Source organism: Neovison vison, chromosome 1 (assembly GCF_020171115.1).
Source record: "Neovison vison isolate M4711 chromosome 1, ASM_NN_V1, whole genome shotgun sequence".
In the NCBI taxonomy this organism is placed as follows: domain Eukaryota; kingdom Metazoa; phylum Chordata; class Mammalia; order Carnivora; family Mustelidae; genus Neogale; species Neogale vison.
The window spans coordinates 253,986,255-254,012,019 of record NC_058091.1 but is presented as its reverse complement, the minus strand read 5'-3'; the positions used below and the strand labels follow the sequence as shown (position 1 = coordinate 254,012,019).

Sequence of the window (25,765 nt, the reverse complement as noted above, 5' to 3'; positions counted from 1 at the left end):
AGAACTCATTTTCATGATAAGTGCCTATTTCTTTTTATTTCATGATATTTTGTTTATTTTATTTCATGATAAGGGCCTTTCAGAGAAAACAGTTTACAAGCTGTAGCAGATATAAACTATCTATTATGTATTGCTTCTAAGAAGCAAGCCTCTACCTAGTACTTAGGTTAGATGTAAGAGTTGCACACATTATTCTAATAAAATTAACAGTAGCATTTCCTTGATTTATCAGATATAGCCAGGACATATCACAGGTTTATTTGTTTTTTCTCGTAGTTTGCTAAATCATTATGTAAAGTTCTGCTTTTATTCCCTTTTTAATTTCTTCTACCAACTTTTACTTAAATTAAGTTTCTTTAAGCTGATTCAGTAAGGATAATGAACAGTTAAGTCTGATGACAGAAAACATTAAATCTGATTGGCCTAGTCTGGGAACATAAAAGTTTTGTAAAATACTTATTTATAAAAGGAAGTGTGGCAGAGTGGGTTTTGGAGTCAGATAGATCTGGTTTTAAATTGCCATTCTGCCACTACAGTTTGTAGTGATTGTGAGGATTAAATGGTACGATGTATTTGTGAAATGCAGCATACCGCATTTCATAGAAAACACTCAGTAAATGGTATGGATTATTACTAAGTATCTATTAAGTCTATTTTTATGCTTATCAAATGAGAAAGTCAGTTTCGATGTAAGTTTAAGTGCCAGAGTGACTTAAGTATATTAATCGACTGAGCCTCTCAGGCGCCCAAAAGTAACTTAAGTGTATTAAATGAACTCTGTCCCTTTTTTCTTCAAAGACCAGTAAAGAATTCATAGGTGAGTTCATGATCCTAAAATGCCAAATTATAGTTATGCGTATTTTTTTTGTAGACCACAGTGATGAACTTTATATCACTGTAGGCTGTCACTACCAAAATGTAGTTTGGCATAAGGGAATACTTCATTTCTGGTCAAATTCTTCTTTTGATTGAGACAGCTATAGAAAGGCTGTGCTTGGTTTTAACAGTGATTCTATTGTGAGATTTTGTTTAAAGGTGATAACAAAAGCTGAATATCTTAAAAACAACAACTTGTTATCCTTTTAAAATAAGTATATAAAACTTGCCAGTCCATTTTGAAAATAAAAACCCCTCCATATGCTCTGCTACCTTAGAAATGGAGGAAATAGAAAACGGACATATTTTCTGTGAGACTAGTAGAATATAATATGCCTCTTACAAAAAAAAAACTGTAAGAATTCAATTAAAAGAATTAATTTTAGAACTGTTTTTTAAAAAAGCCCATCATTGGGAGGCAAATTTTATATTTGGGTTTATTTTATATTAAAAAAATTTCATAAAGTATATTACAAATGACCTCTTACTTTTATCCTTCTTTTGCAGTTCCTCATAGAAATGTGATTTGTTATATGTGTTCAAATAATAAAGCCAAGAGTTGATACAGGAACTACATGTCGTATCAATCCTGATACAGCTGTATTATTTATTTAAGTTTAAAATACAAACTGAAAACTGAATTTTGTTCTTCCTTATGGGCAAAAAAACCAAAAACAAAAACAAATTAAAAAACACTGCCTTCCTGTAGTGCAGTTTAAAATTATATTTTTGCAGTCAACAGACAAAATGCTTAATATGCCTAGGGACCCTCAAATATAGCTTTTGAGTTTCTTTATGAATGTGTTATTGATTCCAACTGGCTTTGAAAACCTTTCATTTTTTTTTCTTATCATTTTAATCAATGTGGAAAAGGAGTACCTGGGTTTCATTTCATGATTTATATTACTATTGTTTACTATTTAAATAGTTTCTTGAAGAATTTTAAGGCTACTATAATTTTCTCCATTTAAAGGGGATTAGCTCTTTGGGAGGAAAAGTATCCCCCCCCACCTTATCTCCATGTTTTTTCTCTGATCAGCTGGCATGTCTGTATGTTATTTTTATCCCCGAAATTGTATATTGCCTTCTCCATAACCAATGCCGGTAACAGTCCACAGAAGCTCTTCCCCCGAGACTGATTTCATTTCTTTACCGCACACCCAGTCTCATAAGCTAAGAGCCTAAGCTATAGACAGAGTTGGAATTTTGATATCCCAGGTGGCAGCATGCTCATTGCTGCAAAATTATTAGGCTTATCAAGTATTTTCTTCACCTGGACAGAAGAATCTTCTACTATTCTAGGTATACCTACTATTACAGGTAGTCAGCTGATCATTTGGGGAATATTGTATCTTACAGTTATTTGTGCCTTTGCTTACCTCTGAAATTGGTACTTACTGTTTAGAAGTGGAGCAGCTGGAAATAACGTGAAAACCACATACGAGTACATCTGTTTTCAGCCTTCTGAAGTATAGGTTGGACACAGTGGAATAAAGATTCATGAAATGGTATTATATTCAGTGTATAGGAGGAAAGACCTTGGAAAATTAAGGAGCCTTTTTTTTTTTTTTTCTTTTCTGTGTGGGAAGGAAATAAAAGACTACAGACATAAACCAAGAAGTAGCACTTATGGAGTTGAAGCAGCGGGAGACCACACTGGAATAAAGAGGGGGAAAAAAAAAACAGTTCTTGAAAATTATCAGATGTCCGATAGAGTAGAATAATCTGGGATTTCATCATGGTTGGGTTGGGTATTTTAAATCCAATATATGAAAACAATTTCGTATCTAGTTTGCTTCATTTCACTAGAATGCCAAATAAGACAGCAAAATTGAGAGAAAAAAGGCCATTTGTAAGTTGTCAAAACATTATAATTGTTCTTCAGATATTAATTAACTAAATTATGAGTCAGAATGTCATTTTTCCTCAGAATATTGTGAAATTGGAATCTTTTTCTCTTCATATTGTAATAGGATGTATCTTGCTTTCATCTTTTGGAAGAGGGAACTCAACATATCTTCCCCATCCCCCTGAGTTTCAGACATTTAAATACTTGATTTGAATGTAAGCAATAATGGTTGCATTCAGAAATGCAAGTAGTTTCAAGTGCCAGTCTTTTGCATATCCCATGGTGCCCAAGAAACCTATTGCATATGGAGAGTAAGTAGTGGGAGTATGTTGTACAGTTAGACATTACTGCCACACTTGTTTCATGCATTCATTTAATACAAATTTATTTTAAGAGCTGGATCTACTCCAAATGTATTTAATTTCTGACTGCTGAAGGTATTGTGACCTTGCGTTATATTTTTGATATATACGTTTTTCCTTTTTTACTCATATTAAATTTGGGGGCCCTTCCCCCACTAGTTTTCATTGCTGTGGATTTGTTTGAAACAAATGCTTAAATGAGTAGGCAAGTGATGATTCCATCTGTGCCTCTTTTCTTTGTTGCTAAGCAAAAGAATTTATAATGATCTCTCTAGAAGAAAATCATGAAACTCTGTTGAAAGTTTAGTACACAAAGCCTGTTTCATTTATTCTGTATAAGATTTTTTTTTTTAATGTCACTATAAGAGAATGACCGTTGGGATAATTTAAATTCTTTATCTTTACAGTAGGGTGAGGAGAAAGTTCTACTTAAAAAAAAGATAAGGCAAAAAATAACCAGGAAACCTTAAATTTTCCTTTAAAAGAATTTTTAATATATTTCTATATTCCAGATTGCAGGCACGCAATTCTCTGTTTTAAAGAGCAGATGTTGCAGACTGATACAGATGTTTTAAAACATTTATCGCATACCGACTTTATGTAGACCAAGATAGCTCCAAAAACTTTCCATGAGAATTGCTGAAAATAGGACTAACTTTAATACCATTGTCATAGATTTGAATTTTGGAGTAAATAAAAATATAAAAACAAAAGGAGCTCTTACTAAAAGAAGTTTCATTGCTGTAATATTAAAATGATTTATTTCAGTTGGTGGTGAGGGTTATTATTTCTTAAAGTATTTAACCTTTTCATAGTTGAATCAGTTTGCCTCTGGCAATTTGAGAAAAGAACTGCTATGCACTACTCTGCACCCCAGTCCTCCATCACCTTTGTACAGGACCAGATGGACATTTTCCTTTAAGGGACATGTAATGGAGCAGGATACAAAGTATCATAAAGAAGAAATGGGAAATGCAAAACAGCTAATTTTACTTGTGATTTTTTTTTTTTTTTAAGATTTTATTTACTTATTTGACAGAGAGAGAGATCACAAGTAGTCAGAGAAGCAGGCAGAGAGGGGGAAGCAAGCTTTCTGCTGAGCAGAGAGCCTGATGCAGGGCTTGATCCTAGGACCTCGAGATCATGACCTGAGCGGAAGGCAGAGGCTTAACCCACTGAGCCACCCAGGCACCCCTTACTTGTGATTCTTAATCAAATTCCACCTTCCAAGTAAATTACCATTACTTGAAGTCAGATGTCTTCTGGTGAATTGGGGGATCTTTTTACCCTTTCTGAGAATCCGCCAGGCTCTGAAAGCCCTGCTGGAGCCTTCCTGAACTCGTCTGGTTCCTTCTAGCTCTGTTTGGATGATACCAAGTAACTCAAAGCAGCATAGCAGGGGAGTGGGAGAGGCCTCCGGAGAGTAGACAGTTGCCTTACTTCTAGAAGCTTCATGAGTAATAGAGTAAGGTCCATTACAAAGAAGACAGTTTAAACTCGGCTACCGTGAACTTCTTGTGTGGCTGTTTAGAAATGAAGCGGTTTCTACTCCTTTAGTACTCTCCCTTTTATGACTGCCGAAATGGAACATCCTAAACAGTCTTTCTCTTTTGCTTGGCTTAGTTGTGCGGCAGGATGGGACCTGGGCTTCTGTGTTGAGGTAATTCTTTTGTGAGCAAGGAGAGGACAAAGTAGTGGGGCATGGTTTTCTTTGTATTACGGATGCAGGGTGTATTCTTAATTTTGAATCACCGTCTCCTTTCTGGTTTCCTGCTGGTCAGGATTTGTTGGATTCCTCACAGCTCTGCGTAGGCATAGCTTACAAAGGTGCGGATTTTGAATAGTGTGATTACACTTTTTTGGATTGGGGATTGCGGTTGTTTTTGATTTTGTTTTGTTTTGTTTTAAGTGGGGGAGGGGAGTGCCTGGGAGAACAAAATGTGATATGTGTGTGAACACTGATGTGCTCGTAGCATTGGACTGAAGTCCTCACTCTGGCCTCCGAACTGAAAACAGCTCATTTTATACTAAACACTCCTTGTGTGTTGTCCAGGTCCTTCTCTGCCCAAGTTATTGACTTAACATGTACTGGTAAGTAGAAAGTAGTGATCCTTTGCCCTCTCTCCTCCCCACATTTCTGACAGGATATTGACCCTTGTTTTTATTTGTTCTGAAAGTCATATAAGCAGTTGTCACAAAGGGAGAGTTTGTCTTATGTCATCCATGATGTGGGTCCATAATTACTAAAGCAGTCCTCTTAATCCTGAACATGGAGCACAAAGAATCTCGTTTTGAGTCCATGAAAATTGAGTGGTCCTCTTAAAACATTGTTAATCTCTGATTTTACCTGGGTGAGAGGTGAGGGTAAAGGGGGTGCGGGGGGGGGTGGGGTGGTAAGTGAGAGTGAACTTTTTGTGATACTAGAAGGTTCAGGATCCTAAACATTTCTTCTTAAAAGAGGCTTTTAACTTAGTAACTTATTTTTTCCTTTACAAATTGTGTTAAGGCTCACATGTTTTAAGGCTGGTGGTGACTTAATTTTGTTGGATACACATTCAGGACAGGGACTGGTAAAGGAATCAACTACATGTGATAACACTTAGAAATAAGAAGAAAATAATAACTTAGAAAGCAAGCAGTAGTCGGGTAACAAATTGACAAATGCTTTTCCGTAATGTTTTACCCTTTCACAGTGTTGTGTACAACTTAATAAGTAAACATTTTACGATATGGATAGAAATTAATACTATTTTCCATTCAGAAATGAAATCAGGATGACATTTCAGTAGTAAGGTTTTCAGACTTTGTTAGGAGTTTGTCAGTGTTAAATATTTGTGCCCTCCCTACACCATAAAATTCGTAGAAAGAGGCCCAGAGTATTTACAGAGGTCTCTTTTGCTTCTGCTCTGCATCCAATTTAATAATAGTATATGTGCATCTTTTGGTACCATCACTTATTTTTCTGTTTTCCCCTTCTGTATTATAAAATTCTATGGAGTGGTAACTTGATCTCTCATTTTGTGGCAGGTACTAAACCAGACCTATATACTATTATCTACATAAGGAAAGCTCTTTTGATAATGGAGTAATATAATAGTGAGCTTCACTACAATAGTGAAGGTCTTAAGACTTCCCTTGATACTGTTATATAATCTTTGATTGTTATTTGCTGACTTTGAGGGAGGGAAGCAGTGCCACCTTTATGACATAGCTATCATAAAAATATCCAAGATTCTCTTTGCATTCAGTTTAATAACAGGAAGGACAGAACCATTGCTCAATTGTGGCACAAAATTATTTCTTCCTTTATATGCCTGGAATTTCTACCTGAATATTCTATGCAGTTGATTCATTTATCACCTGTGTATGCCTCATACAGTGACTTTCTCTACCCCAGCATTCCTTATTTTCTACCCCCTCATGTTACCACTGTCCTTGCTACTAAAGTTAAAAGATGGAAAAGAGCTAAAACTCAGTGAATTTGTTGTTGTTCAGCAGTAAAAATATGCAAAAGGAATACTTTTTAACTAATTTGAACTAGTTACTACTTTTTCAATCAGGTATTGAGATGGCCAGGCTGCCTCTGGGCTTCGTTATTTTGTCTAATTGGCTGATTCTGAATTCAGTCCCATGCCAGTGCACTCTGTTCTAAAAGCAAGGCTTTGTTTTATTCCGGGTATTACCTGGTAACCAGTCAATTAAGAACATTAGTAGAACTCTGAAGGGAAAGCAGTTCTATAATCTCTTTGGAATCTAGTTGGGCTGGTGCCAGTTGCTATACATTGGGAAAGGGGAGGAATCAACCAATTAGAGGACCCTTTTTTAATTCTCAAGAAACCAACAATAAGTGCAAATCTGAATTCTGAAGAGCAGCCATGATTAATTGAAGTATAAAGAACTTAAAAAAAAATCTAACTTCTACTGGCTCTAATATTCCAAATAATAAATGCCTGGTATGGTTAATTAAATACAGATATTTAAATTAGCCACGCAGCCTCTTTGTTGTAAGTGATCAGTAGTTGTTAGCTTATAAAAGACTTGCCCAAATTGTAAGAGGTGAAAAGAAGCATTTAGGATTGTGTTTGAACCTGGCTCTGCCATTAGCGGTTAAATGGTCTTGGGTCCATCACTTCTCTCTAGATCTTGGTTTCCTCACCTAGAAATGGAAGGATTGAACTTGTGAATTACTATTAGCAATTCTATACAGTCTCTTGACATGGTATTCCTGAGTGACAAATTGAAGGTTTTTGTAGTTTAATGACAAAAAGTAGTGTATGAACTTCATTTGAGTTTGGGTGTGGCAGTATTTAATATTGAGTAGTTATAGAAAGGGTATATCAGGAATCAGTCAAATGTAGTCAGTTGAATGAAGGCTTTGTTTTTAGATAGCATCTTTTCTTTTTGAGATAGGCCTAAAAATATGTTTAAGAAGCAGTTGTTTAAACTTGGCCTCACGAAATGTTTTTGCTCTCAGTCTGTGGACCATAGGCCTCTTCATCCATGGGAATGATTTGATGGGGCCTGTGAATCCATTCTGAGGAAGCATTCCAGTTAGGTGATAGGTATGTCATTTATATATATAGGATTATCTTTCAAAACCAGTGGATGCTGACATAATGCAATTAAATACATTTAACGGTGTTGCTAAATTCACAGAAGGCTTGTATTAAGGTTGTTTGTCGTTTTACTTGTAGTATTCACTGGAGTGGGGATTGGGGACCTCAGTTTTAGCATGGTGGGGAGGCTATCTGAAATATGTTGATTCAAGTCAATCTTAGTAATTACAGAAGTTTATGAAACTGCCCTAGAGATCTTATCTAATTGTTCTGCTTTAAACTGCCATTCCAGTGTAACCCCCCATTACCATCAAGAACATAGCGTAAGAAGGAATTTAGTAGAGGAAATGGTGAGGATGAAGACAGGGGAGAGGAGGTCACTTACCCTATCTCCACCAAATAGTGTTTTGGAACTTTGTCTCTGACAACTGGAACAGTCTATTTGCCCTATGAGGCAGGGCTAGGAGTGTGGGCTGTTTAGGCTGTATCTGGCACGATGCTGGGGCGCAGGGAGAGCCATATGACCAGAGGAATGCACCTTGGAGTTGGCTGTTAGGGACAGACAGTGTTCTTGAAGTCACATGGTTTGGAAGTATGTTACGTTTTAGCTTCTGCTTATATTCCAGTTCCACAAATATTTGAGCACGCTCTGTGTGCCAGGTAGTAGTAGATCAAAGGACACGTTTGGTGCCAGTCTACATTTTTCTTTCTCGAGATAGACCTGGACATTCTGAATAGGAAGCAGTGTTAACAACCACTTCCAAGTGAAAGAGCACTTACTTCTGATACTGTTTCTCTGACTTTTACTTTGCGCCCTGTCTAAGATTTATATAACTTAAATCCACAATAATCTTTTATGTGAGTTTTTTGATCTCCATCCTATAGCTGGAGAAATTGAAGTTCAGAGAGACACAACAGCTTCTGTAGTCACTCAATTAATGGGTAGCTAGAGTATCAAGATAGGAACACATAGCTTCTGACTTCTGGTTCATTTACTTGGGTGTTCATTGGGTAGGGTTAAAGAACTAAAAGATTTTTTTTTTTGTTGTTGTTGTTAGTATGATTTAGACAGAGAGTAAGCATTCAAGTTTCCTAATTTCTGCTTAGGAGACTGGGTGTAGAATTTAAGATCTGTGTATTATCATAGTCTGTAAAAGATTCAGCTCTCTCTCACATCTGCTGGTTTCTTATTGAAGGGTACATTATTGGGGGTGAAGGTCAAAAGAGAATCACTGAAGGAACGGCTTATTCTTTTCCCTGATTCTGATTCACCAGGTCTGTCATGAGACTTAAGCATGGGTATTCTCCAAGTGACTCAAATACACTGTTCTTCTGCCCCACCCCCATCTTCACTCCCTTTGTGAACCACTTTGATATAAAGCCCTGGGAGGCCATTCATACAGCAAATACATATCAAGAATCAACCACATGCCAGGCACTAGTTTAGGTTGTTGGGATATATCAGGGAATAAAAACAAAGACTCCTGGCCTCATGCACCTTATCCTTCAAATAATTAGCAGGTATCTTTGAATGGCTTATTATTTAGTTTTGAAGGCTAATAAATAAGAGGAAGACTCTGTGCCTCGGATATAGACAGGAGAAAATAGAAACTAGGCCTTCTCAGAAATAATAAAAGGTGAAATTACAACAGGTATGAAATTCAAGCACATTCTTCATTAAGGTTCAGTAAAGTCACCAGAATTTATCTTAAATAAGTGATTAGAGTTGATGATAGGTATGTATGCAGAAAGCCAACTAGTGACTTTACTGATTGCTTTTTGGGGGTTGGACTTCAGTAACCAGTTTTAAGAGCAGTTTATCACTCTCTCTCAAGTTCTCAATCTTTTGCAAGCGTCTTGGCGTAGGTCCCTAGAGATTTTGTAACTTTGTCTTGATCTTTTATGTTCTGTCAGTACAGAGAGCCATTTCTCAAAATCATTTTCACCTTGGGGCCAGATCTACAACTCTTTCTTTATGTTTATTCACTGGTTCTTTTCAGATGTGTCTCTTGTAACACATGACTTTTTTTATCAACCTTTTTTGCAAGGTAGGAGAATTTTAACTTACTGCCTTGACTTTTTTCTAGATTATTTAAAAGTTTTCTACTACCCGTTGGTTTGTTTTCCCACTTTTCTTTCCATTATAGTACCTTTTTTTTTTTTTTTAAACTGGCTTTTGTTAATTTAAATTTGGACAGAAAGTATGCCTCGTTTTTTAAGCTTAAAAAATCACCCTTAATCACTGGTATCATCACATCCTCTTAAGGCAAGTTATCTTGTTGCTCTGTCCTCTAAATGTAGCACCCAGAGTCAGAAGGCCTCTGGCAGGGATAAAAATAGCCTTCCTGCTTGCCGGCTTGTTGTTGGTTTACTGGCAGTAGGAAATCTTTTGAATTCCTTAATTGGGTCAGCTCTTTGCTGGTTTCTCTGTAGACATTCCCTTCTGCCTAAAATTCTTGGATGCTTTGAATCTTGCAACTTTGTACCTGCCCTGAGTTACAGTCAAAGCCATCCTTCTGTAATCTATAGAAATTTACCCATTGACTTTCCTTATCTTATGGATAAATGTTATTTATTTATTTCTTTTGCCACTATTATAGTTTCTTATCACAATTGAAAAAGTAAATTTGAGCCATTGGTACAAAAGAAGACCTCCTTAATTGTTTTTTTTTTTTCTTTTTTAAAGGAACATTTTTCAGTTGAATTTTCTGTTTTCATTTCCTAAATACTTTTGCTACTCTGCCAATTTGGCTATTATAAAAGTAAGGAGTTTGATTTTTTTTTTTTCCTCTTGCTTCCCCCAAAGAAGAATTACATGCATTTGTAAAGAACAGTAGCAAACTCTGATTTTTCTGAAGCTGAAAAATCCCCCAGATGGCCACTCCCTTCTCCCAAGTTTTCAGTTTGGATCTTATTTGGCTAAAATGAATCCTTCCTCTTTCTTTCACAAGTGGAAAATCATTGGTTATCTCTGGATTGTATTCTGAGAGGGGAAAAGCTTTAATGTTAATAACACACCTCTTCTATGCCAGGGGAATTTTCTGAGCATTCTGCAAAAATGGTCTCATGAATTTCTCAACAGCCTTGGGAAGTAAATAGAAATGCTTATTTTACTGAGGTTCATAGAAACTAAGTAATTTGACCTGGCTCACAAGATGGGATTGGTCTGACTCTCTACCCTTTCCATGGCAGAGAGACCACCAGTTGCTGGCTTTATTTAATTTATTCATTCAACAGCTATTTATTGAGCATCTTTGCTCCAAGCTCTGGGATGCAAAGCCCAAAATTTATCCTTAAAGATTTTGTTGCCTTAGAGAAAAAGAGTTTAGAAATAGATAATTTAAATATAGTGTAGTAGGTATAAAAGATGTTCTGTGGAGTGTATGAGGTCATCTGAACCAGAGACTAGGTGGTTTGGGGCTGGGAGGACTTCCCATAGGATGTGAGGCGAGAGATAGATGGTACCTGGGCAAAAGAATGGTGGCCTGAGTGGTGAAACATTGGGAACAGAGAGAGGAGGGCATTCCAGACAGGGAGGAACCCAGAAGTAAAAATTAATGGACAAGTGGTTCTGAATGTCTGGAGTACCTAATGTGGGAAGGGAAATGGCTGTGTGGATTGATGAACCTGGAGAGATAGGCAGATAGGCAAGAATTTTTAATAAGCCCTGGCTTTTAAAAAACTGAAAGCCAAGCTTTCTGAGAGAGTGGTTTTATTTAGCTTAAAATGTATATATCTTTGTGATTTAAATGGCCCTTTGAGTGGGTGAGAGGCAAGATTCTCCAGCTGATGTCAGTCCCAGCCAGCTCCTCCTTTGTTTGTGATTTTGCATGGAAACATCTTTACTGGAAGTTGGTTGTATCATAGATAAGTAAAGTAAGGTACTGATTTTGATTTGGGGAGTTATTTTTAGGTCAATAGAATAAATTATTAAAAATAATTATCTTTATATCATTAAGTGATAGAATATATTGAACATATTTTATTAGTTCATATTGATATGTGTTCTGCATCTGGAGAAGTATAAACCTAGTGTTCAGAAACTGAATTTATTACACATTTCTTGAGCCTTGCTCTGCATCGTGCCGGTCCCCACAGCGCCATCTTGCTGCAAGTCTCAGGCAGTGTTGGTAAGAACAACAGATGGAGAAAGGCAGGTGGAACAACACCTCCTTTAAACAATAATTTGTGGCGGTATAGATTCAACATACTTAAATGCGAACTAAGGAAAATAAGCAGGAGCAGAAGCAGGAGGAACATTCTAGCTAAACAACAACAAATGTGTGTGTGTGCTACGTATGTATTTGTGTGGTGTGTGTAAATCTTGGCTCTACCTTAAAAATGGGCCTAAGCCCATACTTATACTTCCCTGTTAGAAATTTTTAATGGTGTCCACTGAAAATCCTTCCCTTTTCTTTGGAGTATCCAGGTTTTTATAGTGTAAGTCAATCAAAAAAACTAACTTAGAATTTAACATTACTTGTCACTTTATAGGACTGCATGCTGTATTTTGGGTAACTTTGCAGTTATTCTGTATTATTATTCCTTAGCCTACACATATCACCAACAATGCTAGTATGACAGAAAAAGAGAAGGTCATACCATGAAATCTAATAGCTCTGTAGAACATTTGATATTTTTTGGTTTTTGTATATTTGAAGTAGCATTTATTATATCAATTCCTGCTGAATCATCAGTAGCCATAATATCTGGATTACATTTTAGAGAATAACTTTCTCTAATTTTCACAGGAATACATACATTTATATACTCTAATGTATGAGAATATTTCCTTCTGGTCCTTTCTTCTTTTATCTCATTGACTAAGTTACTTTAGTTTCAGTCTTTAGAGAATTAGGATAGTACGTAGTGTTCTTTTGGGCACTTACTCACCTGAGCAGTTCTTAGTCTGGTTGGTAAATGTTGGTTCTCCAACTTGCAGATGCCTGGCATAGAATTGCCTAGTTGAAGTGCGAATCTTTTCTGGGCTGTAGAACTACCCCAGAGTGTAGTTCCCCAGAGTCCCACTGTATCAGTTGCCTATATTTGGCTAGGTTGAGTCATATCACCAAATATAGCCTATGCCTTCTGCATGATGTATGCCAGGCTTCTGGCTCCAAATGCCACCGCTGGCCTCCAGAGACTCCTGCTTTCCTGTCATAAGATTAGGACTGCTGACCAGGCAGTATTTCTTCATATTTATAACACAATCAATACCAAGAGCCTTCAAAGGTTGAATTTTATCCACCAAATAGGGTTCACTTGCCTGAAATCCCAAAGCCCTCCTTCTCCCTTGAGAAATTCAGTTCTAGATGTACCAAAACCCGGTTATATTTATAGATAGTTGAGTTATCAAAAAAACAAACAAAACCCACAAACACTGGATTATATTCAGCTTCAGATAGTTGTTTATTTTTATTTTACTTCATTTTATTCATTTGTGAAATGCTGGTATTTTAAATTCAGTGGAATTAACTCATTGGGTGCTTACCTGGTACTTAAGCAGGAAACTCAAGGTACCTAGGTAAAGAAAGCTCTAATTCTTAAAGGGGGCTATTATGGTAGAAGAGAGAAAAAATTAATAGCTATAATGATTTACCTAAGAAGGTTGACTCTTGCAACATAGCTAGAAACAAAAGTTGGTGAATTAGGGGCGCCTGGGTGGCTCAGTGGGTTAAGCCGCTGCCTTCGGCTCAGGTCATGATCTCAGGGTCCTGGGATCGAGTCCCGCATCGGGCTCTCTGCTCAGCGGGGAGCCTGCTTCCTCCTCTCTCTGCCTGCCTCTCTGCCTACTTGTGATCTCTCTCTGTCAAATAAATTAATATTTAAAAAAAAAAAAGTTGGTGAATTAATCTAAAAAGGGGGTTGCCTTTTTGGGAAAGTTACCCTGGAAAGAGGTGAATCTGAAGGGGGGGAAAAAAGATTTGAAAAATACCCTCCAGTGGGAACAAAGGAAGAGCTCACTGTCTCAGACAAGAGAGGGGACCGTCAGTGATCTAGTTGTGGGATAGAAGATGCAGAAATGCCTATTTAAACTGGCATCTGTAGAACAGAGAGGATCTTAGAGCAGAAATGAAGGGTGTACAAGCAGAATGAAAAGGTGTACAGGAGAATGAAAGGAAAGCTTGAAAGTCCCACTATGTTTACGAGAGTTTACGGAAGATTTCCAGAAAGGAAGTAATACGGGTTATCCATAATAGATGTTATGAATGGATGACTCGAGATATTTTAGTTGTATATAAAAATTTACAGAAAGAACTGGCAGGTTAAGAAAGCATTATGAAGTTAAAAGGTTTTTTAAAAATGTCATTGCTTATATTTTAAAAATTGAAATAGAAAGTATTACTAATCGGTCAACAAAATGTCACAGGTGTATTTGTTACCCAGAAGCCCAAATTGATTCCAGCCTGATAAGACTCAAATAACAAGACCAGGGTAGAAAATTAAAAACAAGTATCACTTTCAGAGTTAAACTATGAACTTTGCCAGTGATTCTTCAGTGCCCTGTTGTCTTACCTGAAGGATAGAATTACTGCATTCAGAAGCCTGAAGAGCAGAAAAAGTATCAAAGGTCACCTACCTTGGCAATAGAGGGTGGGCTCTTAAGGAGCTGTGCATTGAGGAAAATTCTGAGAACTGAGTTAAGGGACATTTTTATGCCTGTCAAGTTGAAATATTCTTCTTATCTCTCTCTCCTTAAAACAGATAACCCAAAAGGTGAGTTTCTGATAAGGTAGAACTTGGTTTGTTTAAACTGGGCCAGCGGGTTTGGTAATTTGTCTTTTGTATTCTCATTGTTGATTATCCCTTCTTGGCATCAAATGAGAAGCATTTAGTTCATATGGAACAGTTCTGGTTTCAACTGAAATGTTAGCATTAAAGAAATTTGAATATCTTCTTTGGAATAAAATATTTCCTCTTTATTTAATATAGTTAAATATTTTTGTTTGTGTGTTGACCTACATCAACTTAAAAAAGTTTTATGGTAAATAAAAATGGTACATGTGATGCTTTTGTTAGTTTATTTACTAGAGGGTTTTTAAAGCTATAAAATGTACACGTGTTCCATTCCAGAAAATCAGCTGCTGCTTTGAGTTAACTGATTCGGAAACACTACTCACCCCCTCCAAACTTTTGTTAACATGTTCTTTTTCCAGTATCTCCAGTCTGTTCTTTAAAAAAAAAAAAAAATGTGCTTGTGACAGGTCATATGCTCCAGATTTATAGTTAAAAGCAGTTTCAGATGGACTTCACTGGATTTGGATACTTGGCTTTGTATATTAGCCTTCAGTAACTGAGCCAATTTTTAGGAAGGAATTGAAATATCAAAATTAATTTTTGCTGCCTCCTTCCCCATCTCCACCCGATCTTCACTCTAAATAGGAACAAGCTGAAATTGAAGTAAACTGTTTAACAACTTAATAACCCTTGTATATGATTTTAAATCATAGGAAAATTATTAAGTTCAGATTTTATTTTATATTAGATTCCCAGGCTTTGGATATGGGTTAATTAAAGCTATTAGCAATAGAGGACAAGTTTTTTCCTTGATGGTATAAGTTTATTCCTTTAGAGACCATTTCAAAGACACAGAATTTTGACAAGTTGAAGGATAGTTAAGGCCTAAATATATGGCTGATGGATTGATAGGACCGCGTATTAGCTCTGCTTCCCATAGTGTTGTTCAGTGAAACTAGATAGAAGTTTCCTGGCCTCTTGGAAGGCTTGCCTCAGCCTTAAGGCTGCTTCCCCACTTTTTCCATAGCTTTGGAGAGTCTGCTGTGATTCTGTGGGATTAGAGTTTAGGCTCCTGTTTTCCTAGTGGAATGTTTGTAATTATGAATCAATTCTAAATTCTCATAATACCTGATTTATGAGTGCTGACTTTGGTAGATAATTAACAATTACATTCTCCTATTCATTCTCTAAATGAGCAAGACTTGTAGAGGGTTTTCCATCATTTTTATGAAGGTGGATGTAGATGTTGAATATGGAGACTCAAAAATGTTGCCCTAATGATTTTTTTTTATAACTTACAGCATAGAACTAGGTATATGGTATGGTACTCAGAAGTAGGCATATGGTGTATGGTCTGGATACCTCAACTCAGTATGTAGAAACTCTTCCAGAACAGAAATATAATTCCTGTTAAAGGGAGAGATCCCAGTGCAATTTCCCCCCTTTATTTGAGGCTACCAATTTGGAAAGATGTTGCATCTTCCAAAAATTTTAGTATTGTCACAGATTCTTTTTTGATGGACATCTTGGGTGTCCATTTTAGGTTCAAAATCTAGTTTTGAACCACTTCAAAATTAGAAGGAAACTAACCCAGCATTTTCTGAGTACCTACTGTGCTCTGGGCATTGTGCTATGTGCTTTGATATTTTCTGTCACATGTAAGTACAATAATGTGTTTTTCTTTACTCTCTGTACTCTTCCTCCAAAGTGAGAATTTAAACCCATTAGTGTGTCTGTACATGTAGGCATAAGTCTGGCACTTTTGTTATGAATTATATAGAGAAATCTTCCTGCTAATTATGTACTTTTAAAAAACAAAGAAACTACACACATGAAAACATTTTTATATTTATGGGGCAAAAAAACTATTATTATGAGTTTCTATTAGAATGTAATGCTATAAAGAAAATTACTTTGTATGGGAATTTGGAAATTAGAGACCAAATAGTTAAATATGAGGGATATTTTATTTTCCCACTTTCAAACTTACCCTTCTTTTTGGATGTTTGTGAACATGCTGATTGATATGTCCTCTGACTCGTTGTGTTCATCAGCACAGCAAAGTTTTATCCCATAATAAAGCTTTTTAAAAATACCTTACCTTAATTAAAACTATTAATTCAGCTTTGTTACTGAATACATTAAAACCATCTATGAAAAAAATAAATTTAGTAACGGCCTTCTTTTACCTTCAGGTCGTCTAAACTATTCATATCCAGGATCCGATAGCTCTCTGCTTATTAATGGTAAGTGATAATTGATTTACCCTAGTGAAGTGCACAGAAATGAAACAAGTTAGTTCTAGATGAGAAAATATAATAGGTATGCTTTGACAAGTGGAAAAATGACATTAGTTTGTTCTGTAATGATAATTGTAAGTTGCTATTAATTTATTAGCTGTATAATGAATAATTATTTTCCTCCAAATTGTGGCAGTAACTTTTTTAAACGTTGAGAACTAACTTATTCTCTGTCTTGAAATTGATGACAGAATAAATGAGAATCCCTAATGATACATAAAGAATGGTTTAATCTACCATTAGATTCTGTAGAGTGACCTTTGAAATGTCAACATGAAAACCATTTCCATGTAGTTAGAAAAATGTTCCAGGAGAAAGGGAGGGTAATCAGAGATCTGAAACCAGAAAATGCAGCCTGAGACCACAGGTCTTGACATTGTAGAGGACAAGGTTATTCACTATTTGCTGTCGAATGAGAACAAGAAAAATGTTTTATTGACCTTCACTGTGCCCTTGGTAAATTCTCCTTTCTGGTTCTAAATATTGCCAGTGGGCTGTTGAGTTCTCTTTTATGTGCATATGCTGCAGCAGATTAAATTTAACAAGGAAGGGGCATCTCCTCCTAAAAGGAATTGAGTCAAAAAATGTCTGTTTTGTACTACTATAGTTTAATTAGGTGAAATACCAAAGTCTTATTTACTTCTTTTCTACTCATTCACTATTGAATATGGATTTTTAATTGTGCTCACAGTGCCTTCCATCTGTCAAAGCTCATTGTAAGTCCCACCATCTCAAAGACATGTTCTTGGCTGAATAGCTGTATTCTCATTATTCCAAAGATAAAACAAAACAAAACAAAAAACCAACAAATTTTGTACTCCTTGTCTCTGGTATATTGTGAATGGAGGATTAAAAATTAGTTTTAGGAAAAAATTATTTTTATGACTGGATCTACTTTTGGTTAATATTTGATACCAGTATTCTATAGAACATAAGATTGTCGAGCCAGTAAAAGTTAAAAGGAAATTTGATTTATAAGAGTTGCCATGGGTGCGTTAGATCCTCTGAAGACTGTATATTTTATAAAAGTCTCATTTATTCATCAGACTTTGGCCTTTTCATGCTGCAGCTACCAGAAATAATACCAAAATATAATATTTCAGTATAAGTGTGGGTAGACCGAAAACCAAAGCCAGTGGTGATAATGGCATCAGGATAAGCGGGAATAATTTAAGGGTTGCCATTCTAGCAAGACTTTAGCTTTTCCTGTGGAACAAGTTTCTGAGTCTGCATGCTGGAAATGGCAGTGAACCCAGGATTTGAGATGCTGATGTGCGATCATGGGCAAAGTGGTCAACTCTTCTTTGTCTCAATTTCCTCATGCAGTTGCTAAATTAGATCCGTTCCCTCTGGAGTCCATCTTTGTTGAGGTGAGACTCTCTGAACTCTCTAATGGGTTTTCCTTAAAGCTAAATTCACTTCATTTTTTGAGAGTCTATTATTGTGAGATTGCCTCTTCTGCCCTTGCCATTAATATCCTTTCTTTTATGAATGGATTATTTTTTGTGACCCTTTCTTAGCAAAGAAAAATAAAGGTAAAAAATAATTACTTTTTTGAAATTTTATTAGTCCATAGACTCTAGGAAGCGACTGGGTGGTTTTTGCTGTTGCATACGTGGAAACTGTGTTTACTAGAAAGGTATACAGGCTGAGTTTAAAAATTGTCTCAAACTGAAAGATAGGAAGATAAAGAACAAAGAGTTGTCAAAGAGGGAGAACTTGCTGTTTCCTTAAGTATAATCCTAGCGGGTTTATGAGTGCCATGGTCTCAGATCTAGTGTTCACCTCAGAAGGTCTTAGAACTTGATTTTATCAGATTTGTTCAAGTGTTAGTTCTTAATAACCAACCAACTAGGACCAGATGCCAGTTTATACATTCTTAATAAGGAATAAAACTAGGTAGACCAGATGCTGTAGGTGACTGACAGAGTTGTTTCTCCAATAGCAAAGTGCAGATTATAGCAGATTACTTTAAAATCATAAAATTAAAGCAAGGTGGGGGTGGAGGAAGGTTGAGACAATTTTTAATCATTTTGGTGTGGGTATAGGCATTGCCCATTCTCTTCAGTCTGATTTATGAAACCTCTTCTGTGGTGGATTGCTTCTCTAGATAAATTAATCTCATTTGTGTGTTGATGTTTTAGTGACTTTGCTGACAACTTAGTTCATGTTTTGGGGGTACCCATCTTATAAATCTAGTTTAAAGCGCTATTTGTATTTAACGAAGATAAACTTTGGACTCATAAATACTACCCATTTCACAGAATTGTGATGAAGATGAAATGCATGTAAATCATTTAGCATAGAGCTGCTACGTAGTTAAAATAATAGAATGGTTAGGAATATTTGTGGCTAGGAATATTAGTGCTAATATACACATACATATTTTGGTTAGGAATATTAGTGCTAAAAATTTATAAGGAAAAAACAAAATGGGATTAAGATAAGTGTAAAAATCATCTATTGTTGAACATGCTTTTTTTGGCTGATTATTAAAATAGGTAATATAAAAATTACTGTATTCATTTTTAAATGCAGTCCTTTTGTATCTCATATCCATGCAGTCTCTCCTTAAAGCTGAAAATAAAAGCCTAGTACATTGTGTTGATTCACATTCATTATTCAACTTTAAGACTTTAAGGAACTATAAGGAGCTCTTCTTCCCTGTCCACCATAAATTATCTATTCAGGCTTAAGAACCTTTAGAAAGGTGATTATTTATATAGCTACTCTACTTTGTCTTAACTGTAACTTTCAGAGCTTTTTCTTCCAAGCCGCTGTTGAGTTGAAAGCCATTTCTTTTTTGTTTAGATAAAAAGCGTGTGAGAACTGTTTACTCTCTTCACTTGAACATCTGAATTTTGACTATGATTTTCATTGTATAACTTGTTTTGAATTTTTCAAGTAATCTCAGTGCTTTTTGGAAAAGAAGTGGGGTTTAAATCCTGAATAAATAAAAAGACAAAAAGATTCAGAGTAGTCTACCAGCTTCAGCAGTTTATATTGAAGTAATGTTGGGATTTGCATGTACAAAGATAAAAAGAGCTTACTCATCTAGTGGATCAAATTACTTTTTTCCCCCCTTGGCCATGCTCAATCGTCAGTTTTTATACTATGCAGTGACCTTCATATACCACTCATGACTTTTAAAAGACCCTGCCACCATAATGCAACAAATAATAATTGATAACTGTGCTAAGAATGTTGTGGTGCACATTGTGGAAAAATTATTCAATCAATCTCTGTTATTAGTTGTAGAGTTTTTTTTGTTGTTTTTTTTTTTTAAGAGGACATTCTTGGGCAAAATCCTTGGATGTTAAGTATATTAAAAAACCAAACTTTGTAGCTACTTTCTGGATACTGTATTAGTTTGCTAGAGCTACCTTAACAAGTACCACAGACTGGTGGCTTAATCAGAAATTTATTTCCTCAGAGCTTCTGGTTCTAGAGGTTACAAGTTTAAAATCAAAGTGCCAGCAAGGTTGATTTCTTCTGAGGCCTGCTTGGTTTGTAGATGGCTGTCTTCTCTCTGTGTTCACATGATTTTCCCTCTGTGCATGAATGGTGTCCTAATCTCTTCTTTTAAGGACATCAGTCATACTGGATTAGGGCCTACCTCAGTGACCTCATTCAACCTTAATTACCTCTTTAAAGGCCCTGTTGCCAAATACAACCTACTCTGAGTTTCTGGAGGTTAGGACTTTAGCATATGAATTTTGAGGAGGGAACACAATTTATCCCAGAACAGATACTTTCTCGTAGTAAATTTTATGTAATAGGTATATAGTTAGAACATCCATTTTATGGTTATGAAAAGCAAGCCTGAAACTGACTCAGTTTCTCAGCCAAGTCAGAAAGGAGTTCTAAGCTTGGGCCAGACTTACCTCACATTCCTGTGGTCTATCTTGGTGTAGCTTTGATACAGACACCAGACTGGAAGGTTAATTTTCCTTTTACCCATCTTGAAAACTTTTTTGCCTTAGACAACAAACATGCATTCGCAACCACCTCTTTATGAAAGTGCTCATGCTTGGTGCTTTTTTTCTCCAACCTTCCATTCCATTCCATTAGTCCATAGGATTAACTGCTTCAGAAATGAAACTCTGGCAGGGAAAGTTAAAGAAAAACTGTAAAATATATTAGATTTTAATAAATTCATATATGTATTTCCTTTTCTTTGTGGATTTCTTTCACTTGGCAGCATCCACTAAAATATTTGCTTGTCCCAGAGGAGATTAGTTAAGAGATCTTTTTAAAAAAGGTTAGCATAGAACAACTCTTAATTATAGTTCTTCGGAATGAAAGGAGGAAGATTGTTTGCTTAAGGGGGGTGTAGTACATAGAAATCCATGAAAGTGGGAGGGTATAATTTACCCACAAGAAATGTAGATTATAGTTACTTACTGAAAATGTATATAATGTGGTTCTAGTTGCTACAATAAGAAGAATGTTGAAAGATGCCTTGGTGAAAAAATATATTGTAAATTCTAAAGTGCTCTGCAATTGTTAGCCTTAGAATAGTAATGAAAAGCTTAGAGTAATTATTAAGACAACCTCAGAATATAGACACGGTTTATTTTTGCAGAAAGGAAGAAATTACTACTTACTGAAGATCATGACTGTGTGGTCATCATGTGTGTATAGGGTATCTTTTGTTATTCTCTCTTCGGCTCTCCATTTTTGTAGAAAACTGAGGGTTAGGGATGTAGAGAAACTAGAGTGCCATTCTCTACCCTTTTCTAAAATAGCTCTTTACAAATAATATCTTTGTCTCTTCTTTATTGTATCATATCAGCATTCTTTGACTATTGTACGAACAAGTTAGTATAAACACAAGCCAATGTGACATGTGAAATTCCAACTACTAGGCATATATTTAAAATAATTTTGTGACAGGGAGTCACTCCATTACATTAGGGGTTGATTTATAAGATCATTTAAAATAATTCTTTGCATCTTTGTTGGATTGTATGCCCTGGTCTTTATGATGATTGTCTGCTTTTTGGTTCTGTCAACTTTATTCTTTTGTTAACAGATTAATTCCTTTTAGCTTCAAGCCTTTGACTTTTATCTTTTTTAAATGATTTACTAACTTAACTAATTTCCCTACATACTTTTTTTTTCTCAGTCCTACTAAAAAAATCAGTTATATAACATCTTTGAATCTGAGTCCTCTACCCCTGTTTTTTCCAAATAGAATTGCTATCTGTTTCTCACCTTGGGGGCAATGAGAGGTAGATGGTAGAGGTAGAAGGTGGGCCAGATTAGCCTGAGTATGAGCAGTCTTTCATTGCCTACTAAAATCTAGTAATATTTTATCCTTCATCTTCTTTATAAAAATGTTTAGGTCTTCTCATGGAGGAAAGGATGTTTTTCTTTAAAATAGAATTTGTTTGTTTTTAACATAAGTACCAAGAAGAAAACAAAAAAGGGGTCTGTTCACAAGCGTAGTAAAATAGTTAATAAATGTAAATAGTACAGAAAGGGATAGATCAAGAAGTGAAATCCTTCTTTCCTTCCCTGTGCCAGTTTTTCTCTCTAAGGTTCTTGTGGTTGTTTTTAGAAAAAAGATTTCATTATATTTCCACATACCTGCTTATGTTTTCTTTATTTTTACATGTACATAATAAGAATCGTGCAGCACACACGGAAGTACAGTACTCATGGAAACTACGTCTTAGAGAGCTTTAGATATCAGCACATGACTATGTGCCAATCTGAAAATGGCTGCTTGCTAAATAAAGTCTTTCTGTACCTTCTTTGCAAATCAGTATCCCAGAGTAGTAAAATGTTTTGCTTGAGGGAATTTAATGATGAATATAGGGCATTTGTAAGCAATCCTTTAAAGATATTTTGGAAATAAAGTGCTTTTCAATAGATCTAGTAACAACATGCATCCAGAAATTGTAAAATTTATAGCTAGAATGTTTCTAGCCCATTTAGAACCTTCTTGAATCATATTAGTACTGATCATGAAGTTATTGAGGACTTTATAAGTAAAAACCAAGAAATAAAAATAAAAATAGATAAATGTATAAATAGTAGTTGTTTAAAACCCTATGAGTACTAGAAGATTTGTATTCAATAACAGCATGCATTTTTTAGAAATATTTTTAGCAGTATACTCTTTGGTAATTAAAGGGAAAATATGAGCAGGGTTTATTTCAGCAACTTAGCTAGAAGTTTTCCAAAATTTAGATTTCTTAAAACATATTTAAAGGGAATTATTTTTTTAACTTTCTACTTCTTTGGATGTTTGAGAACTATCAAATAATAATGTGACAGTTGATAATCATGAGATTGGAAATCTGTCTGACATTTTCCTCAGTGAAGTGGTAAAGATCTGTGTTACAGGTACGGCATCGTAATAATCTTAAACCAAATATAATTTGAAACAGTTGGGAAAAAGGTGGTTAGTACATTTTTCACGTGTAGGATGAAGGGGCACCATTTACCATTTTGTTACTGTCTGGGTTCTGGTTACATAGGCAGCTTCATGTTATCGGAAATTCATTGAATTCTGTACTTATGGTTTGTGTACTTTTCTGTATGCATGGCATGTCAAAATCTATGTTTAAAATAATATATAATTATTAATAGCATTATAATTAGTAAAAAAAATTAAACACTCTTTTCTGTGTTCCAGAATATTACTGTTTTTTTTTTTTAAAGATTTTATTTATTTATTTGACAGGCAGAGATCACAAGTAGGCAGAGAGAGAGGAATGGAAGCAGGCTCCCTGCTGAGCAGAGAGCCCGATGTGGGGCTCAATCCCAGGACCCTGGGATCATAACCTGAGCCAAAGGCAGAGGCTTTAACCCACTGAGCCACCCCAGCGCCCCTAATTTCCCTTTCTGATTCGGCAATTTTTATGTTGTAAGCATTGTACACCTGTAACTTATTTTCTCTTAATGTGGGAAAACATTTCTAGGTAGTTTTCAGAATTTAACCACGAATTCTTTTATATTAACCAGCTTAATTTTGTGGTACAAGATCAAAGATTGAAAGTACACATTTAAAGATTTTGAGATTTATTTGATTTTTGCCTTTAATCTGTAGCACTTACTCTTCCTGAAACTATATTTATTTTTGATAAATGGAAGCTATGAGAATTTTATGTTAATTTTGTAGATTTTAGAAGTCTGCTCTCTTCAAATATCTCTTTCCTTGGAAATCTAAGCAGCATCAATCAACTTTTTAAGATTGACAGAACCAAGATTTTCAAATCATTAATTTTCCCAAACTCCATTATCATTGAAGCAGTCATAGTAATAGAATGTTCTTAAGCATCTGCTTTTATGATATCTTTGTCTTTTTAGCCTATGTCAGGTTGACTGAGAAAATACCTCCCCCCAACCCCAAATTTAAGACCTCTAGCAAAGTGAAATCCTAGCTGAAGGAAATTTTGTGTTGTTTTTTTTTTTTCTAAAGATTTTATTTATTTGTCAGAGAGAGAGAGGGAGAGAGAGCGAGCACAGGCAGACAGAATGGCAGGCAGAGGCAGAGGGAGAAGCAGGCTCCCCGCTGAGCAAGGAGCCCGATGTGGGATTCGATCCCAGGACGCTGGGATCATGACCTGAGCCGAAGGCAGCTGCTTAACCAACTGAGCCACCCAGGCATCCCAATTTTGTGTGGTTTTAATCCATTTGTTCAAGTACTTTGGTGAAATCCAATGTATCTAGTAATGAGAGAAATGTATTTTGGTATGAGACAATTTCATTTTGGAAAATACCCATATGGTATTTCTAAGTTATAATTCAGTTGTAACTGAGTTGCACATATTGAGCATTTATCTAGTGGGCCAAGAATTAAAACCCTGAGCAGTCTGTATAATGACTTCTTAAAGGTGCTACACCTTCTAACTCAGGAATCTATCCCAGCTTCCTGTTAGAACACTCCTCGCTGGCCAAGCCCTCACTTGTCCCATATGCTTCTTTTCTAGGCATCTTTCCCTGAACATTACAGCACCCCAATTTGCTACATTGCCAGGCCTGCAATGCCCTTTCCTCTGGTTTTTCCTTAAAGCCTTAAATGCCATCTGACCTCCTCCTCAGATGCCACACCGCCCTCTCTGATTCTTTTATCTGAGCCAGTTTCTTCTCCTCTGTTCTTGTTGCACCTAACACCAATAGCAGTAGGTATGCTGCATTGTCATTGTTTGCTTATGTGGCTGTCTGGCGTTTCAGGTTGCTAGTTCCGTGTAGTCAGGGCCATGTACTGTTCATCCATAGTCCCTAGCAAGATCAGGCATTTAAGCAATGTTTATTGAATAGGGTCGAGGTAATTGGACAAGCTGGGCTTTTAAGTGCCAGTTTGTTTTGGGGAAGACATTTTCTCAAAAGTTTCTTGATTTCAAGTTTGTGCTGCCACTTGTCAAGTATTGAGGGAAATACATATAAGTACATTATATACTTCTCTTCTTAGCTGTAACCTACTTGGCAATAAAATGCCAAACTTTTACTTTTCAGCATTTGGGATGTGGTGGAAAATTTGGCAAGGAATAAGAAACTTTCTCTGGCTAAAAGGAAATTGATAAATTGCCTAAAGATTTCATTTGTTACTATTTCTTTTGTTAGGTATTAATCATAAAGCCATGGTATAAAATTGCTGTTTATCTTGTAGTGTTGAAAGAGTCATGAATTAAATATTGAAATATTTACTGAAATGCTAGTTGGCAGGGAATTCTGGGAGCATTTAAGATCCGTATGATAGGAATTGGTTTAGATCATATTACATATTACCTTAGTGTCATACTAGTCTGGATCCTGGGTGACAGTTACAGGCAACTACTTCTCTTACCACAAGTAAAATTCAGTACAGCTTTACAGTGTCCTCGAAGAACTTAAAACAAAAAAGTGCATTAAATTGAACTCTCACCATCCAAATTCCTTGTTTTTGAGACATTTACTAGGAAATGAGGAATATAGTCAATTATTTTTTTTCAGTTTCAAAAACTGGTAGATGAAAGATCACAGTCGATTCTTCTGACAATGTTTGAAAGGTTGTTTTGTTTTTTTTTTCTCATTTGACATGCAGCAAGGACATATGGGCGAAGGAGAGGTAACATTACTGTTTCTAACTTT

General features: G+C 35.8%; 1 protein-coding gene across 3 annotated transcripts in view; it reads left to right on the top strand.

Moving 5' to 3' along the window:
• Positions 1-25,765, top strand: part of CPEB4 (cytoplasmic polyadenylation element binding protein 4) — a 63,345-nt gene that overhangs the window by 21,545 nt on the left and 16,035 nt on the right. Inside the window, exons 3-4 of one of the 3 annotated variants that reach the window (XM_044229368.1) lie at positions 16,577-16,627; positions 25,719-25,742. The exons of 1 other annotated variant lie outside the window; for it this stretch is intronic. In XM_044229368.1, coding sequence (XP_044085303.1) covers positions 16,577-16,627; positions 25,719-25,742 — 75 coding nt within the window. The remainder of the gene's footprint in view (positions 1-16,576; positions 16,628-25,718; positions 25,743-25,765) is intronic. One more of the 3 variants, XM_044229377.1, reaches the window with a different exon arrangement.